The sequence below is a fragment of the Rana temporaria genome, chromosome 12 (genome assembly GCF_905171775.1).
Source record: "Rana temporaria chromosome 12, aRanTem1.1, whole genome shotgun sequence".
Classification (NCBI taxonomy): domain Eukaryota; kingdom Metazoa; phylum Chordata; class Amphibia; order Anura; family Ranidae; genus Rana; species Rana temporaria.
In genome coordinates this window covers 44604939-44625006 of record NC_053500.1, presented here as the reverse complement: position 1 = coordinate 44625006, position 20068 = coordinate 44604939, and the positions used below count along the sequence as shown (strand labels likewise).

General features: G+C 44.9%; 1 protein-coding gene across 3 annotated transcripts in view; it reads left to right on the top strand.

Moving 5' to 3' along the window:
- CASC3 (CASC3 exon junction complex subunit) overlaps nt 1-19674 on the top strand; it is a 49896-nt gene extending 30222 nt beyond the window's left edge. Inside the window, exons 8-14 of one of the 3 annotated variants that reach the window (XM_040330591.1) lie at nt 3203-3264; nt 4643-4757; nt 4844-4942; nt 9187-9404; nt 12155-12280; nt 15344-15440; nt 17950-19674. In XM_040330591.1, the coding sequence (XP_040186525.1) occupies nt 3203-3264; nt 4643-4757; nt 4844-4942; nt 9187-9404; nt 12155-12280; nt 15344-15406 (683 nt within the window). In that variant the 3' untranslated portion in view covers nt 15407-15440; nt 17950-19674. Of the gene's footprint in view, nt 1-3202; nt 3265-4642; nt 4758-4843; nt 4943-9186; nt 9405-12154; nt 12281-15328; nt 15441-17949 lie in introns of all 3 variants that reach the window. The other 2 variants (XM_040330590.1, XM_040330592.1) reach the window with 2 other exon arrangements.
- Nucleotides 19675-20068: the final 394 nt, after the last annotated feature.

The following is a 20068-nucleotide window of genomic DNA, read 5'->3' as shown; positions in this document are numbered from 1 at the left end:
GTCTTGCGCCGTAAGGCCAGGGGCGCAACATTTTGCTGGTGAACTCGATAAGACCAGACACACTAGGAGTTTCGGGGTAATATATGATGAAGCCAGTCGGGTACCCATTTTTTGGCACCCACTATTAGGGATTAGCTCCGGCGTGATGGCACAGTCCACGTGCAGAGCCCGCCAGGAAGTCTGCGCGGTGCTGCCTTAACCACAGGCAGGGAGACATTTCCCGATCTCTGCAGCCGAGCATCGGGACAAGGTCTCCTTGCCTGTGATTAGCGCAGCGCCATGCCGACTTCCTGGCAGGCTCTGCACGTAGACTGTGCTAACACGCCGGAGCTCATCCCTACCCACCATGCACACCAAAATGGATCTCTATTTTGAGAGCGGCGGACTGGCAGGATCACCAGGTATTTCACACAGGAAGAAATGCAACAAAAAAGATACCCTTTAATACAAGTATAGCGTAACACAGACGCACATCAAAAATATGAAATGTTGGGGTAACATGCACTTTAATGGCTTGGATTCTGCCTACTATATGTAATTACTTAAGTAATCAACAAGTAAAGTAGCAAGGTACAATGAAATTTTGGCAATGCAATGAAGTTAAAGTTCTCTTTCCTGGGAAAGTTTTGTTTGGCTCTGCCCCATTTCACCTCCTGGAATCTTTTTCTATAGCTCTAATTTGATAGGAGTTCTCGCTTAATAACCAATTGCATTGGAAAGCTAGTGTGGGCAGTACCAGGCGTAGCTTTTATGGGCATGTGGTATGTGTAACTTTAGCTGCTGATATCCTTCATGGTTCTGGTTTACACGGAACCTACTGCTGTGCCTTGTGCATCTTTTTCCATCATATATTTGGTATTAATTGCCCAGGTTTGTAAACTGTTTACTTTTTTGTTGAAAAGTAGAATTCTTAAGAGGAACTGCAGTCTGCTCACATAATTTGCAATAAAATCATCTTTGGCATTTTAAAGCTTCCCTCCAACCACTTTACATATTTTTATATATACTGTGATTCTGTACTTGCCAAATATGCTGCAGAAATCTCCTTCCACTGAGTCTGGCTGCAACCATTTTAACTGTGGGCAGCTGAAGCTGCTTCTTTCTTTTTCACTTCCTGCAATTTACATAGACACACAGAGGCACACCTTCATCTATGCAGCTCTGATTGGCCCTCATATGACTCATTCCCCCCCTCCCTTCCTGGCAAACTCTCACAAGAGTGAGAGAGCTGTGCATGATGTCATAAGCCTAGGCTAATGACCAGACAAGAAACAGGAAGTGGGCTGTATAAGGTATTTACTGGCAGAAAAAAAATGTTTTACTATCGCTAAAGTTAAAACAAGGGCAGAGGATTTAGGCCCCTTTCACACTTGGCAAAGTATTCCAATGACAACCATTCATATTACTACGACTTGAAGTCGTTCCGACTTCAAAGTAGTCCCTGCACTACTTTTGGTCCGATTTTGATGCCACTTGAGCCCCTTTCACACTGGGCACTGGGACACTGAGCAGCGTCAGCGGTAAAGCGCCGCTATTTTTAGTGGCGCTTTACTGCCAATTTCACGGCGCTATTCGGCTGCTAGTGGGGGTGGATTTACCCCCGCTGGCGAACGCGAAAGGGTTAAAAAGCACCTCTGCAGAGGCGCATTGCCGGCGATATAGCCGCGCTGTCCCATTGATTTGTATGGGCAGGAACGGTATACACACTGCTCCAAAGATGCTAGCATGACTTCTTTTGTACCGTCTTGCTAGCGCAGCGCACTGCTTCAGTGTGAAAGGCAGCAGCTGTTTAGGATCTGCAAATCGCTCTAGTTTGAAAGGGGTCTTGCACAGGCATTCCCTGAAATTCGCGAGACTTTGAAGTCGCAGTAGTATGAAAAATAGATATATGATCTATTCTATGATCTTCATAGATGGAACGTTGAAAAAATTACTGAAGGTTCGCTTTATGTGTAAAAGGTTTATTCACATCATATGCATTTGGCTCTGAATTGGCGTGCACTGGAAAAAGTAGGAACAAGATTCTGCAATTTTGCGGGTCTCCTGCTGGTGCTCCTGGCTCTTTCTTACTGTCCAGAGCCCCCCATAGGAAGCCGGCCCTGCCCCCCGCTCCTTTTTTTCACTGGCTTTAACAGCAGTGGAAACCAATGGCTCCTGGTGCCCCAGCGAAGCCAATGACACATGGAAGGAAGGGGTGAGAAAACTTTCAGTCATACACAGATCTGGATCGAATGAGGGCTCAAGTAAGTGTGGGGGAGGGGAGCCAAATTCGAAGACTGCATTAAAGGAGTTGTAAAGGAAAAATAATTTTTGCCTAAAATTAATGTCTGCAAGGTAGACAGACAGAATAGTGTAATGATTCTGTTAAAAAACGAGTAAATGCCTATTAAATTCCTTCATCTATATCACCTCCGGCGTTCTAGTTTCTGTTCTCTCATTCACTTCCTGGTTTGCGGCGCTCGTTCATGTAAGAACTACATTTCCCAGTATGCATTGCGGCACGCCCAGTAATTCTCATCTCCTTGAAGCCTCTAACCACGTAGAGAGCGTCCTGCCACACAGATGTAGTTCCCAGGAGGGGGTGAGCACGTCACTGACCACCGCAGTAAAGCCTCCCATCACGGTGGTGAGTAAAATCAGACAAGCAGGAAGTGAACAGAACAGAGAAGAAATAGAGCAACTTCTGAGCAAAAACGAACAATGAGGAAGTGAAAAGAGGAATGTCTGCAGGTAAAGGATGCTTATTATGAAAAAAATATGTTTTCCTTTACAACCCCTTTAAGGCAAAAAAAATTAGGCTTTAGAATCACTTTAGGGGAAAAAAAAAAGTTACCTGTGCGATGCATTGTAACAACGCACTACAGCTCACCTACCCAAAGTTGTATCTATAGGCAAATCTCCACTTATGTCCAGTTGTGTCTCCAGGGCAGGAAGTGAAATTTCCCTGATTGGACAAAATAAAGTAGGTATTTGCCATTCTTTGTTTCAAAATGTTTCAAGAATGTAATAGATTCAAGTGGAATCATAGACTGAGAATTTGTTCTCTGCAGAAAATGAATGCCTACAGTGTGTGTATAACGAATGCACTGTAGTTCAGTATTGGTTGGTTTTTGTATGTACACATGCAGAAAATATGGGGGGTATTAAGCATGTGTTCATAAAATTATTATTATTTTTTATCTTTTTAAACAACTTTTAACAGGTATTCAGAATCACATTCACATGCCTGGAGCACCCCCACAATATGGCCGCATGGAGGGAATGGTAAGAAACTCCCATTGACATAGAATGGCTGTGTTGTTTTTACTGCAAGTTTTTTTGTTGAGGTAAAATCTTTGACAGAAATTCAGACTTTACCCAAACACATTAGATTGTTTACTTGTACTTTCAATTTAATGAGATGTGCATGCTGTGTTTCCTGGCTAGTAGTGATGCATAGTGGTTGCACTGTCCTCTTCAGTGCAGGTCTAACCTCTATCATTCATGGAACATGCTGCATCCTTGGCATACTGGTCACATTAAACTCGACTTGTTCTGTTGAAAATGTTTTGTAGCTTCCCCAAGCCACTTCTGTTTTCCTGAGTTGTCAGGAAGTTACCCCAGTATACACACAGGAAGAGTACGCCCCTTATACCAGGCACCACGGTATGTGTAGATGTTAATTGTAAAAGAACAGGAGGGAAAAGGAAGTGGAAATGTTCATGTAATAAAATGGTGCAAGGTAAAATTAAAGTGGAACCCCCCAGCCAAACAGCCAAATTAAAGGGTCACTAAAGGAATTTATTTTTTTAGCTAAATAGCTTCCTTTACCTTGCTGCAGTCCTGGTTTCATGTCCTCATTGTTCGTTTTTGCTCTGATGTTGCTGTAAATCCTCTCTGTTCTGGACACATCCTGGTTGCCTGTTTCCTGATAACCACAGTACTGGGAGATTTCTCACGGTGGTCACTAATCAAGGAGGTGTGATTACTGTGTGTAAAACGAAACTGGATTGGTGCTGAGGAGTTTTAGACAAAGTATCACTGCTCTCTATTGGCTGACTGCCCTCTAGTGGCTCTCTGTACATCAGAAAACCAGCAAACAACAGCAAAAACGAAACTACACTGCAGGCACATTATATGATTGTTTTTTTATCAATTTTTAATCATTTTTAAAAGGAATCAGTTAACTATTATGTCTCTATGCCCTGTAAACAATCATTTCAGCTAAAAAATTTTTTTCCTTTAGTGACCCTTTAAATGAAATGTTTGTGAACTGATTTGCCTGCTAAAATATCTTCTTCTGTTCAGCCAGTCTTGTGATTCACACAGTTCTGGCAGAAATGCAAAGTTGGGATGGTTCCAAGTTGGCAGCGTCATATGTAGCCTATATGTTTGTTGGACAGTGATATGGCTTACCTCTTGCTGGTCATTAAAAGTCGAATGAGAGGCAAGTGACCCAGAATATGCCCACAAAGCTAAAAAAGGAAAAATTGTGGTGCTTGCATGGCTACCCAGTTTTGAAGATATGGGGGGGGGGGGGGACTAGTTAAACAGTATTTTTATATGGCTATTTTGACAGTTCACCTAAATATGTAGTTCTGTGCCCTACTGCTCTTGGTTGGCAGTAATTAGAGTGAAGATTTGTTTATTACCTGCTATGTAGGGAGTTCAAAGTGGCCGTGTCAAGAGGTATTCCTCCCAGCGTCAGAGGCCGGTTCCTGATCCTGCTCCCGCTCCCATGCACATCAGCCTTATGGAAGGTCATTACTATGATCCACGTGAGTGCCTCACTGATGTATTCTGCTCTTATTTGTTGCAGGAAAAATTGCTTTGGTGTACTAATTTCTTCTTTTTGATTCTTCAGTCCAGTACCAAGGACCAATATATGCTCACACTGATGGCTCTTCCCCTTTGCCCCCTCAGGGCATGATTGTACAGCAAGAAATGCACCTTCCCCACCCAGGTACTTGGTATTTGAGTGTTTAAGGACGTTAACTGCCTTTAAGTTACATACACTATGAATGAGGGGCAGTTGGCTCTATAAGGCCTCATGCACATTGCACATTTTTACAACTTCTGTTTTTGACTTCAGACATTTTTTTTTCCCTGCAGTTAATAAACTCCCCAGAAAATGATAAAAGTTTAGTTTGGGTACAATGTTGTATGACTGCGGAATTGTCATTCAAAGCGCGACAGCGCTGAAAACTGAAAATTGTCCTGTGCAGGAAGGGATTGAAGTTAAGGGAACATGATCTCCAATTTATTTTTTTATTTTTTGGTTGGGGGGGGGGGGGGGAAACAAACACTTTTATAGAATTTGACATTCATGAATTTATGGTTTTAAACTGCAATAGACGCATACTTGTCTTTTAATGTTACTGAGTAAATGTGCACTTAACTTTCCTCTCTTTGTTACCTAAACAATTCTATGCTGTAATAAGGCCCCTGACCATCCTACTTCAAGAAAACCCCAAAATGGAAGCGCCAATCTTTGCTCACAATAGGACATACATTGGGGAAAATAATTATTTGATACCCTGCAGATTTTTTGAAGAATACCTTTTTAAAGTGGTTGTAAATCTAGTTGCACCACTTGTACCTACAGGTATAATAAGGTTTACCTGTAGGTACTGTAAATATCTCCTAAACCTGCACGGTTTAGGAGATATTTAGCATATATGCTTGCGCCGACATCGCCGCATGCGCACTGAAGAAACGGCTTGACCGTGCCATTTCTGAAGGGCCTGTGCCATGACTGCCAGCTCCCGCGTGCATGAGTGATGTCATCGCAGCTCTGGCCACATCCGATGCATACTAGGTCATTATGCCATTTTGTCTTGCAGGGTTTGTTTATTTATTAATTTTGTCTTTTAATTGGGGTAAACAACCACTTTAAGAGCGAGCGTCGGGCGGTCACGTGACTTGGATGGTCTCCAGGGCTACTGAAGGAGGAGCTGAGTTGATATATAGACCTCCCCGGCTGATGTCAGAGGGAGATCTCGGCGCTGTACAGCGCCCCACGAGTCACGTGACTGGCCTCAAGATGGCTCTAAAAAAGTATTTCCATGCCTCGTTTTTATAAGCCATATATAGTATGTTATGCCTGCCTATAATAGAGGGGCTGGCAGTGATTTATACTTATGAGTTCACAAACACTTTAAGGCTGGATAGACTGTATGTCTTTTCAGTGCCGTATATCTAAATCAATCAAATGGCAGTGGGACTTTGGAAGGCTTCTGTATAAGATGTGTAGTACACTGCTCAAAAAAATTAAAGGAACACTTTGAAAACATATCAGATCTCAACGGGGAAAAATCTCATGCTGGATATCTATATTGATATGGACTGGGTAGGAATGAATGGATGGTACATCGTTTGATGGAAATGAAAATTATCCACCTACAGAGGGCTGATTTTAAAGGCCCCCCCGAAAATCAAAGTGAAAAAATTATGCAGCAAGCTAGTCCATTTTGCTGAAATTTCATTGCAACAACAAAATGGTCCTCAGTAGTTTGTATGGCCCCCAAGTGCTTGCATGCATGCCTGACAACATCAGGGCATGCTCCTAATGAGATGACGGATGGTGTCCTGGGGTATTTCCTCCCAGATCTGGACCAGAGCATCACTGAGCTCCTGAAGACTGAGGTGCAACCTGCGGCACCGGATGTACCGAAACATAATTTTCCAGAGGTGTTCTTTTGGATTTAGGTCAGGTGAGCATGGGGGCCATTCAATGGTATACATTTCTCCATCCTCCAGGAACTGGCTGCATGCTCTCGCCACATGAGGCCGGGCATTGTCGTGCACCAGGAGGAACCCAGGACCCACTGCACCAGCGTAGGATCTAACAATGGGTCCAAGGATTTCCTCTCGATGCCTAATGGCAGTCAGGGTGCCATTGTGTAGCCTGTAGAAGTCTGTGTGTCCCTCCTTGGTTATGCCTCCCCAGACCATCACTGACCCACCACTTGTCCATCATGCTGAACGATGTTGCAGGCAGCATAAAGTTCTCCGGCTTCTCCAGAACCATTCACGTCTGTCACATATGCTCAGGGTGAACCTGCTCTCATCTGTGAAAAGCATGGGGCACCAGTGGCGGACCTGCCAATTCTGCTGTGCAATGGAAAATGCCAATCGAGTTCCACAGTGTCCGGCGTTGAGAACAGAGCACACCAGAGGAGGTTGGGCCCTCAGGCCACCCCAATGAAGTCTGTTTCTGATTGTTTGGTCAGAGACATTCACACCAGTGGCCTGCTGGAGGTGATTTTTGTAGGCCTCTGGCAGTGCTCATCCTGTTCCTCCTTGCACAAAGGAGCAGATACCAGTACTGCTGATGGGTTACGTACCTTCTATGGCTCTGTTTAGCTCTCCTAGAGTAACTGCCTGTCTCCTGGAATCTCCTCCATGCTCTTGAGACTGTGCTGGGAGACACAGCAAACCTTCTGGCAATGGCACGTATTGATGTGCCATCCTGGAGGAGTTGTACTGCCTGTGCAACCTTTATAGGGTCCAAGTATTGCCTCGTGCTACCAGTAGTGACACTGACCCTTGTCAAATACAAAACTAGTGAAAAACGGTCAAATGTCAGACCCCTTTACCTGAAATACCATTCCCGTTTTGGAGGTTGTCTCATTGTCGCCCATCTAGTGCACCTGTTGTTAATTTCAATTAACAGCAAAGCAGCTGAAACTGATTAACCCCCTCTGTATACACCCCTCCCCCTCTGCTACGTAACTGACCAGATCAATATCCCAGGAGTTCTGATTTCAAAAGCGTTCCTTTAATTTTTTTGAGCAGTGCAATTTCCTGTGTATGGCGGTACATACCTTGGCAGTAATTATTTTCTGGTTCTACCATCAGCTGTGCCATGGCATCCTACAATTGCTAATATCTGTTATTATTGTCGGCGCTTTTAACCTAGGGAATCTAAGCGATTTATCTTTTGTTGGGACAGATGGTAAAGCAGCAGTCTTGAATGTTCTCTCAGTAGAATATCATACTAGGAACAGTTTTGTAACCGGAACCAATTAATTTACCACCATGTCTGTATGGAGTGTGTAAGTAAACTGGTGTACCCGGAAGGTTTTAACACAAGGACAGAGAGAGCAAACTCTAAGCAGACCGTGTCTTGGTCAGAATTCAAACTGAGAACCCCATCGCTGCCCGGCAGAAGTGCTAACCACTAAGCTTCCGTGCTGCCCTGTTGAGCTATTACAAGTCTCTTTATTGAGCTGCTTGTGAATCCGGTTCTCTCAGTGTCTGGTCCATTTTGTGTTTTTGATCTCATTCAGACCATGGTGTTTGTCTCTGAACAGCTTTCTTTTCCCAGTGCAGATACAGGTACTGTTGCAATGACAAACATAAGTGTCTTTTTTAATACATCCATTTGTGGGCCAACAGCGCTATCATATTATGTAGAACTTGCTACAGGACATACCGTATTTATATGAGTATAACGCGCAAAATTTTATACCAAAAAAATAAATCAAAGTTTGGGTGCACGTTAGCTGTTTTCCCCGCCGCGCATAGACACTCCCCCTTGGACGGATCTGTCCAATCGCGAGCAAGGGGGAGTGTCTATGCGCGGCAGGGAAAACAGCTGTTCAAACGAACGCTGTCTGTAATGTTCCCGCGCCGCGGTGATTAACAGTAGGTGGCTGCACATACGGGGGACATGGCTGCACATACGGGGGACATGGCTGCACATACGGGGGACATGGCTGCACATACGGGGGACATGGCTGCACATACGGGGGACATGGCTGCACATACGGGGGACATGGCTGCACATACGGGGGACATGGCTTTTATTTCGGTATTGTGTTTATACCAGTTTACGTTGTCAATAAATGATTTTTGGCAATTACAATGATTTTATACCGATTTTTAATCGAAAATCAGGTGTGCGCGTTATACACGTGTGCGCGTTGTACTCGAATAAATATGGTATACGCATGGCAAGATTTTCTCTAGAGAAGCTTAAAATCAAATGTTCCTATAAGTTTATACACACTAAAACCCTATTTGGTCATAAGTGAATGAAGTGTATTTTTTTTTTTAATTGTGGGAGGAAACCAGAATATTCAAAGGAAACTAGCACAGACGAAAAATAAATACACAACTCCTTGAGAAATGTCTTAATTCATATATTTTTGAAACGCCTATATAAAATATATAATTTTTTTTTTTTTTTTTTTTTCGTTTCAGGTTTACACCCACACCAGTCTCCTGCCCCCATGACTACCCCAAGCCTTTACCCTGCGCCAGTCTCCATTCCTCCAGGCCAGCCTCCCCCACAGCAGTTGCTGCCCCCACCGTACTTCACTGCTCCCCCTGGAGTCATTAATTTTGGCAACCCAGCCTACCCTTATCCCCCAGGTGCATTACCCCCACCACCACCACCTCATCTCTATCCCAATACACAGGTGAGCAGGTGTTTATCACTGGAAATTGTTTGTACAAATGGTTAAAAGCGTAAAAATGTTGCAGCCTTGTAAGTCCTTGGATGCGACTTGCATTTGTTTTTATTTTATTTTGGCGATCCTGCCAGTAACAGCGCTCCCTCATTCTACTGTATCTAAGGAGAATCAAATTTCCCACCATAAGACAGCACTTCAAACACCACCACCACCTCTTCATAACACAGAAGGTGGGGGTGTTATGTAGTCCTCCAGTAGCTGTGGACATTATATCTGATAACTGTAACACAAAGTACATCAGCTGATCAGATTTCTGCCCAGCTCAGCATGTGTTGAACAGGCCAGAAATCTGATCCGCTGATGTACTATTTTTTGTTTTTTAACCACTTAAGCACTTAATTTGCGATTCGGCACTGCGTCGCTTTAACTGACAATTGCCCGGTCGTGCGACGTGGCTCCCAAACAAAATTGACGTCCTTTTTTCCACACAAATAGAGCTTTCTTTTGGTAGTATTTGATTACCTTTGCGGTTTTTATTTTTTGCGCTATAAACAAAAATAGAGCGACAATTTTGAAAAAAAACAATATTTTTTACTTTTTGCTATAATAAATATCTCCCAAAAATATATAAAATAGTTTTTCCTCAGTTTAGGCCGATACGTATTCTTCTACATATTTTTGGTAAAAAAAATCGCAATAAGTGTATCGGTTGGTTTGCGCAAAATTTATAGCGTTTACAAAATGGGGGATAGTTTTATTGCATTTTTATTAATTAATTTTTTTTTTTTTTTTTTACTACTAATGGCGGCGATCAGCGATTTTTTTTTTTTTTTTTTTTTTTTTTTTCTTTTTTTTTCGTGACTTCGACATTATGGCGGACACTTCGGACAATTTTGACACATTTTTGGGACCATTGTCATTTTCACAGCAAAAAATGCATTTAAAATGCATTGTTTACTGTGGAAATGACAGTTGCAGTTTGGGAGTTAACCACAGGGGGCACTGAAGGAGTTATGTTTCACCTAGTGTGTGTTTACAACTGTAGGGGGGTGTGGCTGTAGGAGTGACGTTATCGATTGTGTCTCCTTATAAAGGGGATGACCCGATCGATACGCCGCCACAGTGAAGCACGGGGATGCCAAGTTTACACACGGCTCTCCCCGTTCTTCAGCTCCGGGGACCCCAGCGGCTATCGGGTCTCAGGGCTTCGGACCGTGTCACGGAAGGGCGCGCGCCCGCGACTGGGTAGATGTACAGGACGTACCTGTACATACATCTGCCCAGCCGTGCCATTCTGCTGACGTATATATGCAGGAGGCGGTCGTTAAGTGGTTAAAGGACCAAATGGATGTAACTATGCTTTCAATTGTATATTTGGTAATCCCAGAGAACTAAGATTATTTTCAGGGTTTTATATACAACCCTTTGTCTTCAGGCAGTAGGTAGATGCTGTTCTGAGGTTATTTTGTGAGTTTCTGCTGAATTGAAACTAAAGTTACCAATCCATCCCTGCTGGTAAGTTTCGTAGCTCTCTAGCCAGTGGACATGGTCAAAAGAACAAAGTGATGGAAGATCCAAACTTTCACAGCCGTCACCAGAGAAGGTTTCAAGGGGTGCTCTCCAAGTGGGTACTTTTTTAGGTGGTGGTTTTCCTCACTCCCTTTTTTTTTTTTTTTGTAGAACCGGAAGTAAAGGTAACCTTTCCCAGTAGGATAAAATACTGTAGGTTAATGGGGGTTAGAAGCTCTGCCAGGTTTTGGACTTTCCCATCACATCCACCCCAGGTCATGTGTATTAGCCCAGAAAATGAGGAGAAATCTCACTAACAGGGACAAATACAGAAGTTAGTGTTGCCAAACCCACAGCAGTAAAAATCGGCCTGTATATGCAGTAAAGCATTCTTGTTGCATGCACAGTGGAACCTAAGGGGTTAATTCTCTGCATTGTGTAAAAAGGCTGTTTGATCCCGTCTTCTCTGACCCCCACCCCTTTTCTTCCACTGTCCCAAAGCCATCTCCTGAGATAACAGAGCCTTGGGGGCACTCTGCACATGCTCAGTTTGGTGTGTATTGCTAGAGTTTTGTGTTTTTTGTTTTCTTGGGAGAGTGCATGTGATCAACACAGGGCCAATCCGCACTGTCCAAACAGGGTCAGGGGTCCTGCAGCCTCATAGGACAATCGGGGGGGGGGGGGGGGGGGGGATGAAAACTCCTAAAAGATTTAACCAGGCACTGATGGAAGTCACAAGACTGCTATATACTGCTGATGAAAAAAGGTATTTAGCAGTTTATATTTACTAAAATAATTGTATTGCCATTTTCTGTGTACAATGAGACCAGATATAGTGAATGCAGGGTCCTGGGTTTTGTAACATTTTTAACTTGGTAGAGCTTTTAGCCCTTTCATGCAGATTTTTATTTTTTTTATATATTTGGGTTTTAATTAAAAAAAAAATATTTTTTTCCTAAAGTCCGTTTATGTTCAACAGTGTGTCAATGACTAATGACCCTTTTTTGTGTTGTATAGGCTAACTTTTTCAGAAAACTGAAGATGCAGCTGGCAGTGAACAGAGCGTGTCTCTGTTCTACAGTTTCCAGCTCTTGTTACAGTATTAGTGTGGATAGAAAAAGGCTTTTACGTCAACTTTCTCTAAAGTTTGCAGAGGTAGTTTCAGAAAGGTGAAAGATGAGGTAATGATATTTAGTGGGATTTAAATATGTTAAGGTGTTTTGCTTTTTTTTTTTTTCTTGTGTTAGGCACAGTCACAGGTGTATGGAGGAGTGACGTATTATAACCCTGTCGTACAACAGCAAGTGCAGCCAAAACCTTCCCCGCCCCGACGGACGTCGCAGCCTGTCACTATTAAACCACCTCCACCAGAGGTAAGATGGATGGGTCCTATTACTTCACTTCATTACTCACCATAGAATATACTCTGATTACATGTTGTTCACTAAAAAGTCCCACATTTCCCCAAAGCCATACGTACATTTCCTCTTTTCTTCATGTTTGTAAATGGGTAGCTACTTTTTTTGTGTGTGTTTTTTTTTTATATATATATATATATATATATATATATATATATATATATATATATATATATATATATATATATATATATATATATATATATATATATATATATATATAGTTGTGTGTGTATAAAATTTGATTATAGTGAATAAGTCAATACATGTGAATCAACCGTCCTAAAGTCAATGGTAATTGAATAAGTGATCGCAGCAACACACTATAGTGAAATCTTCCGTGACTTTTGAGACAACGTGAATCCGCCACCATATAGTGCATGGGTGCTCAACCTGTGGCTCTCCAGCTGTTGCGGAACTACAAGTCCCATCATGCCTCTGCCTTCGAGAGTCATGCTTGTAACTGTCAGCGGCTTCCAATGCCTCATGGGAATTGTAGTTCTGCAACAGCTGGAGAGCCACAGGTTGAGCACCCATGATATAGTGCAAGCCTACCAGCTACACAAGCTGTTTGAGCTTGCGGCTAATACCCAGCCAGGGGACTTTGATCCTCCCAGCACCTCCAATAGCCGAACAAACCAGGCGTTCCTAGAGACTGTATATGTATTCAACAGTCAGCAGCAAACCACTGGAATCCACTCCGAAAACAAGAGGGGAATTGCCATCGGTAAAACCGGGTGGTATTTTATTTAAATAAATAATATGCTTACAAGCATGCAATAGAAGTGTTAGAAATAATCAGAAAGCTGGCAAGCAATAGTGCAAGCCTGCGCGACCAACGCGTTTTGTCACTAATCTGATGTCGTTCCTGGGGCACCATTTTATCATAAAGCATCCAGTCTCAGTGTGAGGCTGGCACGTTGCCCAAGCTTCACCACAGCCGTACGCCATGGAACAGCTGATTTGCTTGGCTGACATGACCGGGCACATGCGCACATCGTAGGAGGTATCTCTCGATGGCAGATGGCATTTCAAAGGCATAATTTTTAAACCTGTTCAAACCACAGGGGTATACCGTAGTTCTCAGATTGTGCATTGCTACTGCTGGAGGGCGGCATGTGGCTGTGTTGAAGGGCCGGTTTTGTCTGTGTTGCAACCCGCCCTTTCACACAGGCAAAACCGGCCGTTAAACACAGCAAACCGGACCATCAGCCGCCCCACAATAGCAAGGGACAATGGGAGGACTACGGTCTCCCTCACTGTTTGTATAGGTTTTAATTGTGCCCGTGAAATGGCATCTCCCATCAAGAGATACCTCCTATGATATGCGCCCTGGTCACGTCACTCCAGCTGATCTCCAACTCAGCTGGAGTGTGGTTCCGTCCTGCGCATGTGCGGGCACTATTCGATGGGGGCATTTGTCGACAACATGGCCCAGCAGATTTCCTCATTAGTGCCCTGTAGCTTAACACCTGACAGTTAATTATGAAACCAATCCCATTAGACCCACTGAGAACAGAGGCACAGACAAACGCACATGGGTCTCTTCAGAATAACAAAAGGTAGGAATCTGCAACAAAGTTTGTTATAATCCTTGCAATGTACATCGATCACCCAGAGGGGAAGGTTTTTTTTCTCAACAAAAGTGGAGTTATACTTTTAAATCATAAGTTCATCTTTACAACAAAGGCAATTTTTTATTTTATTTTTTGCATGTAATGTGCAAAGGGGCCACAATCAATGCCTAAACAATTTTTACTTTAATGCAAAGAATGCATTAAGATAAAAACAAATATGTATGCTTTAGAACCACTTTAAAGTAGAATTCCAGGAAAAAATCTTTTAACTGATCATAATTTAAAAAAAAAAAAAAATTTTTGCTGCAATGCTTGCTGTATTTCTGGTGCTGTTCCCCTCAGCAAGTCTCTTGCTGAATACAATAAATAGAGAGGATAAATATAAACAAAGTGCTATTGTGCTATGACGGGTGACTTCAAGTGAAATAGAGCAACGATTTTTAAAATCAATGAGTGTTCAAATTATATGATAAAATGAAAATAAAAGTCCATTATAAGTGTAGCAAAAGTGCTGTGGGTGCTGGCGAATCTCAGAAAGGAAAGTTCCTCTGGATCCAAGGTGCAAGGTGGCAGTATACAGGTGCTCTGTAACAATGACAGGTGGCACTGTGACTTCCGTGAGAGGTGGCTCTTCGGTGAGTAACACCCGTAGGTGTACTACCTTCTTGCCTTACTGCTGTAAGGTAAGCAGCATTTCAGAATATGGTGGAATGATAGGTCATTCAAGATGGGGGGGGGGGGGGTTCCTTCCTTCCTTCCCAGGTGTTCCCAGTGTTATGCGGATGCTATTGGGTACTCCACTTCATACAGTATGGGTTTTAGGTATTTAATAAGGTAGCACCACCCCTACGTCCACACCCTATCTACAGCCAAAACGGGTATACAGGAAGAGTTATCATACTCCATGAACCACCCACCCCTGTCGAGTTATACAACTGTACGTTGTGTGAACTCTGATTACATGTATTTGTTTCTTATCTCCATGCAAGTTTTCCTGTTATAGTTGTCTTTAAAGCAGAGGTCTGCCAGCAGCTACAAATACTGCAGCTGCTGACTTTTAAAATATGGACACTTGCCTGTCCAGCGCGCCCACGGCTTCACTTCCCGGTTCCCTACTGCACTTGCACGAGTCCGGATCCTTCACCCCCTCCTGGGGTGTAAAACATTCATTGTGTATGCCACTGTGCAGCACTCTGGCAATAATCCGTCCTGCTGTATTCCTGGTGGTGCTACCAGTTATTACCCCATATGTAGGAGAGAAAGGTATTTAAAATTGTATTTTTATTGAATAAATGGGTACTCGCATTTGGGCAGTTAAACAAAGCATTTCATGCTACATGCATTGCAAACGGAAGTGTTGTGACGTTCTGTCAAAACGCTCGACCGGTTTCGTCGACCTGACTTTTTCTTTCTCTCCTACATATGGGGTTGTCACTGGAAGCGCCACCAGGAATACTGCAGGACGGATTATTGCCAGAGTGCTGCACAGTGGCACACACTGTGAACGTGTTACACCCCAGGAGGGGGTGAAGGATCCGGTGAGTGCGGACCATATAAGCGCACTGTTTGAGGTGGTCACTGTGTGCAATACAGGAACAGAAGTTCACCCGGCGTAAAGCACTTTAGAACTTGTGATATAGAGAGCACAGCAATTCACTCACTGTTTATGTATATTCAGCACATTAATTAACACTCGAGCACTTTGTATTATTTATATTTATATATATTTAATTAATTATTCAACCAATTATTCATATATTAATACATCTTTTCATCATTTGTTTTTATTGCACCAGTTGCAGGATGGCACACTGTTTTCAGGCATAAGTTGCACCATTTTTTTGAACGCAAAACAGGGGTGCAACGGATCAAAAAACTCACGGATTCACGGATCGGATCATTTCGGATCGGCAAAAAAATATTAAAAATAATCTCCCCCACTGTAATATCCACATCTCCTCCCCCCCCCCACCAACTATAGTACCCCCCCTCCTCTTAGTACAGAGACCCCCCCCCCCTCCTCTTAGTACAGAGACCCCCCCCTCCTCTTAGTACAGAGACCCCCCCTCCTCTTAGTACAGAGACCCCCCCCCTCCTCTTAGTACAGAGACCCCCCCCCTCCTCTTAGTACAGAGACCCCCCCCCTCCTCTTAGTACAGAGACCCCCCCCCTCCTCTTAGTACAGAGACCCCCCCCCCCTCCTCTTAGTACAGAGACCCCCCCCCCCTCCTCTTAGTACAGAGACCCCCCCCCCTCTCTTAGTACAGAGACCCCCCCCCCCCCCTCCTCTTAGTACAGAGACCCCCCCCTCCTCTTAGTACAGAGACCCCCCCCCCCCTCCTCTTAGTACAGAGCCCCCCCCCCCCTCCTCTTAGTACAGAGACCCCTCCTCTTAGTACAGAGACCCCCCCCCCTCCTCTTAGTACAGAGACCCCCCCCCTCCTCTTAGTACAGAGACCCCCCCCCCTCCTCTTAGTACAGAGACCCCCCCCCCCCTCCTCTTAGTACAGAGACCCCCCCCCCCCTCCTCTTAGTACAGAGACCCCCCCCCCCTCCTCTTAGTACAGAGACCCCCCCCCCTCCTCTTAGTACAGAGACCCCCCCCCCCTCCTCTTAGTACAGAGACCCCCCCCCCTCCTCTTAGTACAGAGACCCCCCCCCCTCCTCTTAGTACAGAGACCCCCTCCTCTTAGTACAGAGACCCCCCCCCTCCTCTTAGTACAGAGCCCCCCCCCTCCTCTTAGTACAGAGCCCCCCCCCCTCCTCTTAGTACAGAGACCCCCCCCCTCCTCTTAGTACAGAGACCCCCCCCCCTCCTCTTAGTACAGAGACCCCCCCCCCCTCCTCTTAGTACAGAGACCCCCCCCCCTCCTCTGGACAGTGACCCCCCCCCCCCTGCTCAGGACAGTGACCCCCCCCCCCCTGCTCAGGACAGTGACCCCCCCCCCCCTGCTCAGGACAGTGACCCCCCCCCCCCTGCTCAGGACAGTGACCCCCCCCCCCTGCTCAGGACAGTGACCCCCCCCCCCCTGCTCAGGACAGTGACCCCCCCCCCCCTGCTCAGGACAGTGACCCCCCCCCCCCTGCTCAGGACAGTGACCCCCCCCCCCCTGCTCAGGACAGTGACCCCCCCCCCTGCTCAGGACAGTGACCCCCCCCCCCCTGCTCAGGACAGTGACCCCCCCCCCCCCTGCTCAGGACGGTGACCCCCCCCCCCGCTCAGGACAGTGACCCCCCCCCTGCTCAGGACAGTGACCCCCCCCCCCCTGCTCAGGACAGTGACCCCCCCCCCCTGCTCAGGACAGTGACCCCCCCCCCCTGCTCAGGACAGTGCCCCCCCCCCCCCCCTGCTCAGGACAGTGACCCCCCCCCCCCTGCTCAGGACAGTGACCCCCCCCCCCCTGCTCAGGACAGTGACCCCCCCCCTGCTCAGGACAGTGACCCCCCCCTTCCTGCTCAGGACAGTGACCCCCCCAGCTAGTACCGACAGACGAGCGGCGTGTCCCACGAGTGCGGGCTCCTCCTCTGTGGGTGTAAACAGAGTAGGGCCGCCGGGTGTACCAAGATGGCCACGGCTCCGGAGCTAGGCCGAAGCCGCGGCCATAACATTAGGAAAGGCTGCGGCTTCGGCCTAGCTCCGGAGCCGCCGCCGTAACATTAGGAAAGACCGCGGCTTCGGCCTAGCTCCAGAGCCGTGGCAATCCGCGGATCACAGTGTGTTCCGATCCGAAGGGGGTGACCCGTTCGGATCACGGATCAACTGTGATCCGTTGCACCCCTACTAAACATACACATTTTCATCATTAAGTTTTAGGTATTTAATAAGGTAGCGCTACCCCTACTTCCACACCCTATCTAATCCATTATTTCACCCAGGTGGAATAAATTGCGTAGAAGCAGCTGCTTTTATAATACCTGTAGGGGGGGGGGGTGTCAAAATCCCACATTGTGCATTGATTCTCCTTTATTTCCACTGCGCGGATTCATTTATACATTTCTGTTTTGGCTGTAATTGTGATCCTTAACTTTTTACATTGCTGTTTCTAGGAAAATAGAAACTTGAAGATGACAAGAGAAGGCTAGTTCCTGAGCTCCCTTTTACAAGACGCACATCCATCTTTTGGATTTCAGACCAGTGTTTTTATTATGAAAAACTCCTCCTGGCCATCTGGATTTATGCAACTTTTCCGTACTTCAGAATATGTCTCGCCATTCACTAATATTACTGTGTACTTTTCCGTACTTTGGTAGACCATTTCCTATGTAATGTTACATGACAGAATGGTTACAGGAAACCATTTTTGTTTTTGTTGAATTTGTACAGTTTTTTTTTTTTTTTTGCCATGTAGGAAAAACATGTGCTGCTGATTAAAAAAAAAAAAAAAAATACATGGGGGACAAAGTATTTTCTTTTACCAAACTAAATCTCTAAGTATTTTGTGTGAAATACCAAATATTTCCTGTTTAGGACTAGGTGCTCTCCTCATTAAAGAGACACTGTCACTTTACCTGTTCTGAGCAAAGTAATAGTCTCTGCAGATAGCACAAAGGCAGTTATACTTGCCAAACTATGCTCCGGCACCACTAGAGCACTTTCTAACCAAGGGCTTTCAGGCATGAGGAAGCACAAGACCATCCATATGTGACCGTACTCGGGCCTGAATGGCAAATCAACAGGCCCACTGTCACTTTTGGGCCATGATGTCCTCCACCTGTTTAAGTGTAGACACCAGAGCATTGGCATGTGGGACAGGGTGGGTGTTCCTAGTCATGTGAAAGCACCTACCGGAGCAATTCAGACCTTACACAGGGCTGTTCTCGCTCATTTAGCTAAACAGAAGAGCAATGGGATCACGTGTATGGGGGGCATTTAAGAAGCCTGCATGGGCAAAGCACAGGCTTACTTTTAATGGAGGAACTCTCTCTCTATTAAAGTGCACTCATGTGACTTAAACGCACCACAGATGCTATCGTTCATATAGTCTAAAGGGCGAGACTCAAGATATTATTATTTGGGTGATCGCTTGGGTGCAGAAAATGTTGCTGCTCAATTTACTCAGTGGATGATTTGTTATAATATGCTGAAGTTCACTTTGGATTGGGCTAATGCTGGCCAAGCACTAGGCGTTGTAATAATTTCAACGAGCTTCCAATAGCTACATTGACCTAATGGGAGGAATTAATAAAAAAGTATCTGAGACCAGTTCTATCTCCGCTGGTGCTATTGCCCATAGCAAACAATCAGCTTCTATCTTAAATTTTTTTCCACACAGCTTAGAAAATGAACATTTAAAAGCCGATTGTCTGCACTCCAGTTGCGATAGTTTTTTGCCTCAAACTTTTTATCGGTTTCCCCCAATGAGTCAAGGCAACGTACCAGCAATAGTTTTCCTAAAAATCGGGACTGTTGGCATTAGGTTGTCTTCAATACTTTCAGCCATCTTTGAAATCAAAAGTTCATTGAAAATGGTTAAAATTTACTTGTATGATTTAGGGTCAGTTCACACAGACTTGTGCTAAAGTGTATGGAAAATGCATGTACGTTTCCCTCAATCTCTTAACGCACGCTGACATCTTTTAATTTTCCTTTGACTTTTTAATGTGCGTTGATATGCATGCGTGGTGTTATGGTGTGAATAGGGCACTTTGAAAATTGTTTTTCAGATGTCCTTCCGTTGATCTGTGTTTGTCTTTACAGCTGTGCTCAAAGCAGGTCAATGCACTGGTGTGAACTGGCACTTAAAAGAGAAGCGGACTAACTGAAAAAAAAAATGTCTTCTGATCACTATTTGTACAGGATTCATAGTTTAGGACAGGACATAATACAGGACACACCCCCCCCCCCCCTTCTCTTGGGGAAAGAATTCCCTGTTAAAGTGCAAGTTCACTTTTACAGAAAATCTGCCAGGTGAACTTACACTGGACCCCCTTCCCATCTCCCACTGAACCGGAGTCCCGTGATCCCCTGCTGTTGGGCACTGGGATGGCGCTTCATTGGTCTGGGGATTTGAAATCCTCCTGGATTTCTCTCTCCTCCAGCACTGACGGGATGGGCTAGATCAGGGGTTCTCAACTTCTGTCCTCAGGACCCACTAACAGGCCAGGTTTGCGAGATAACTGAAATACATCACAGGTGCTATCATTTGCTGCTCAGTGATTACAGTAT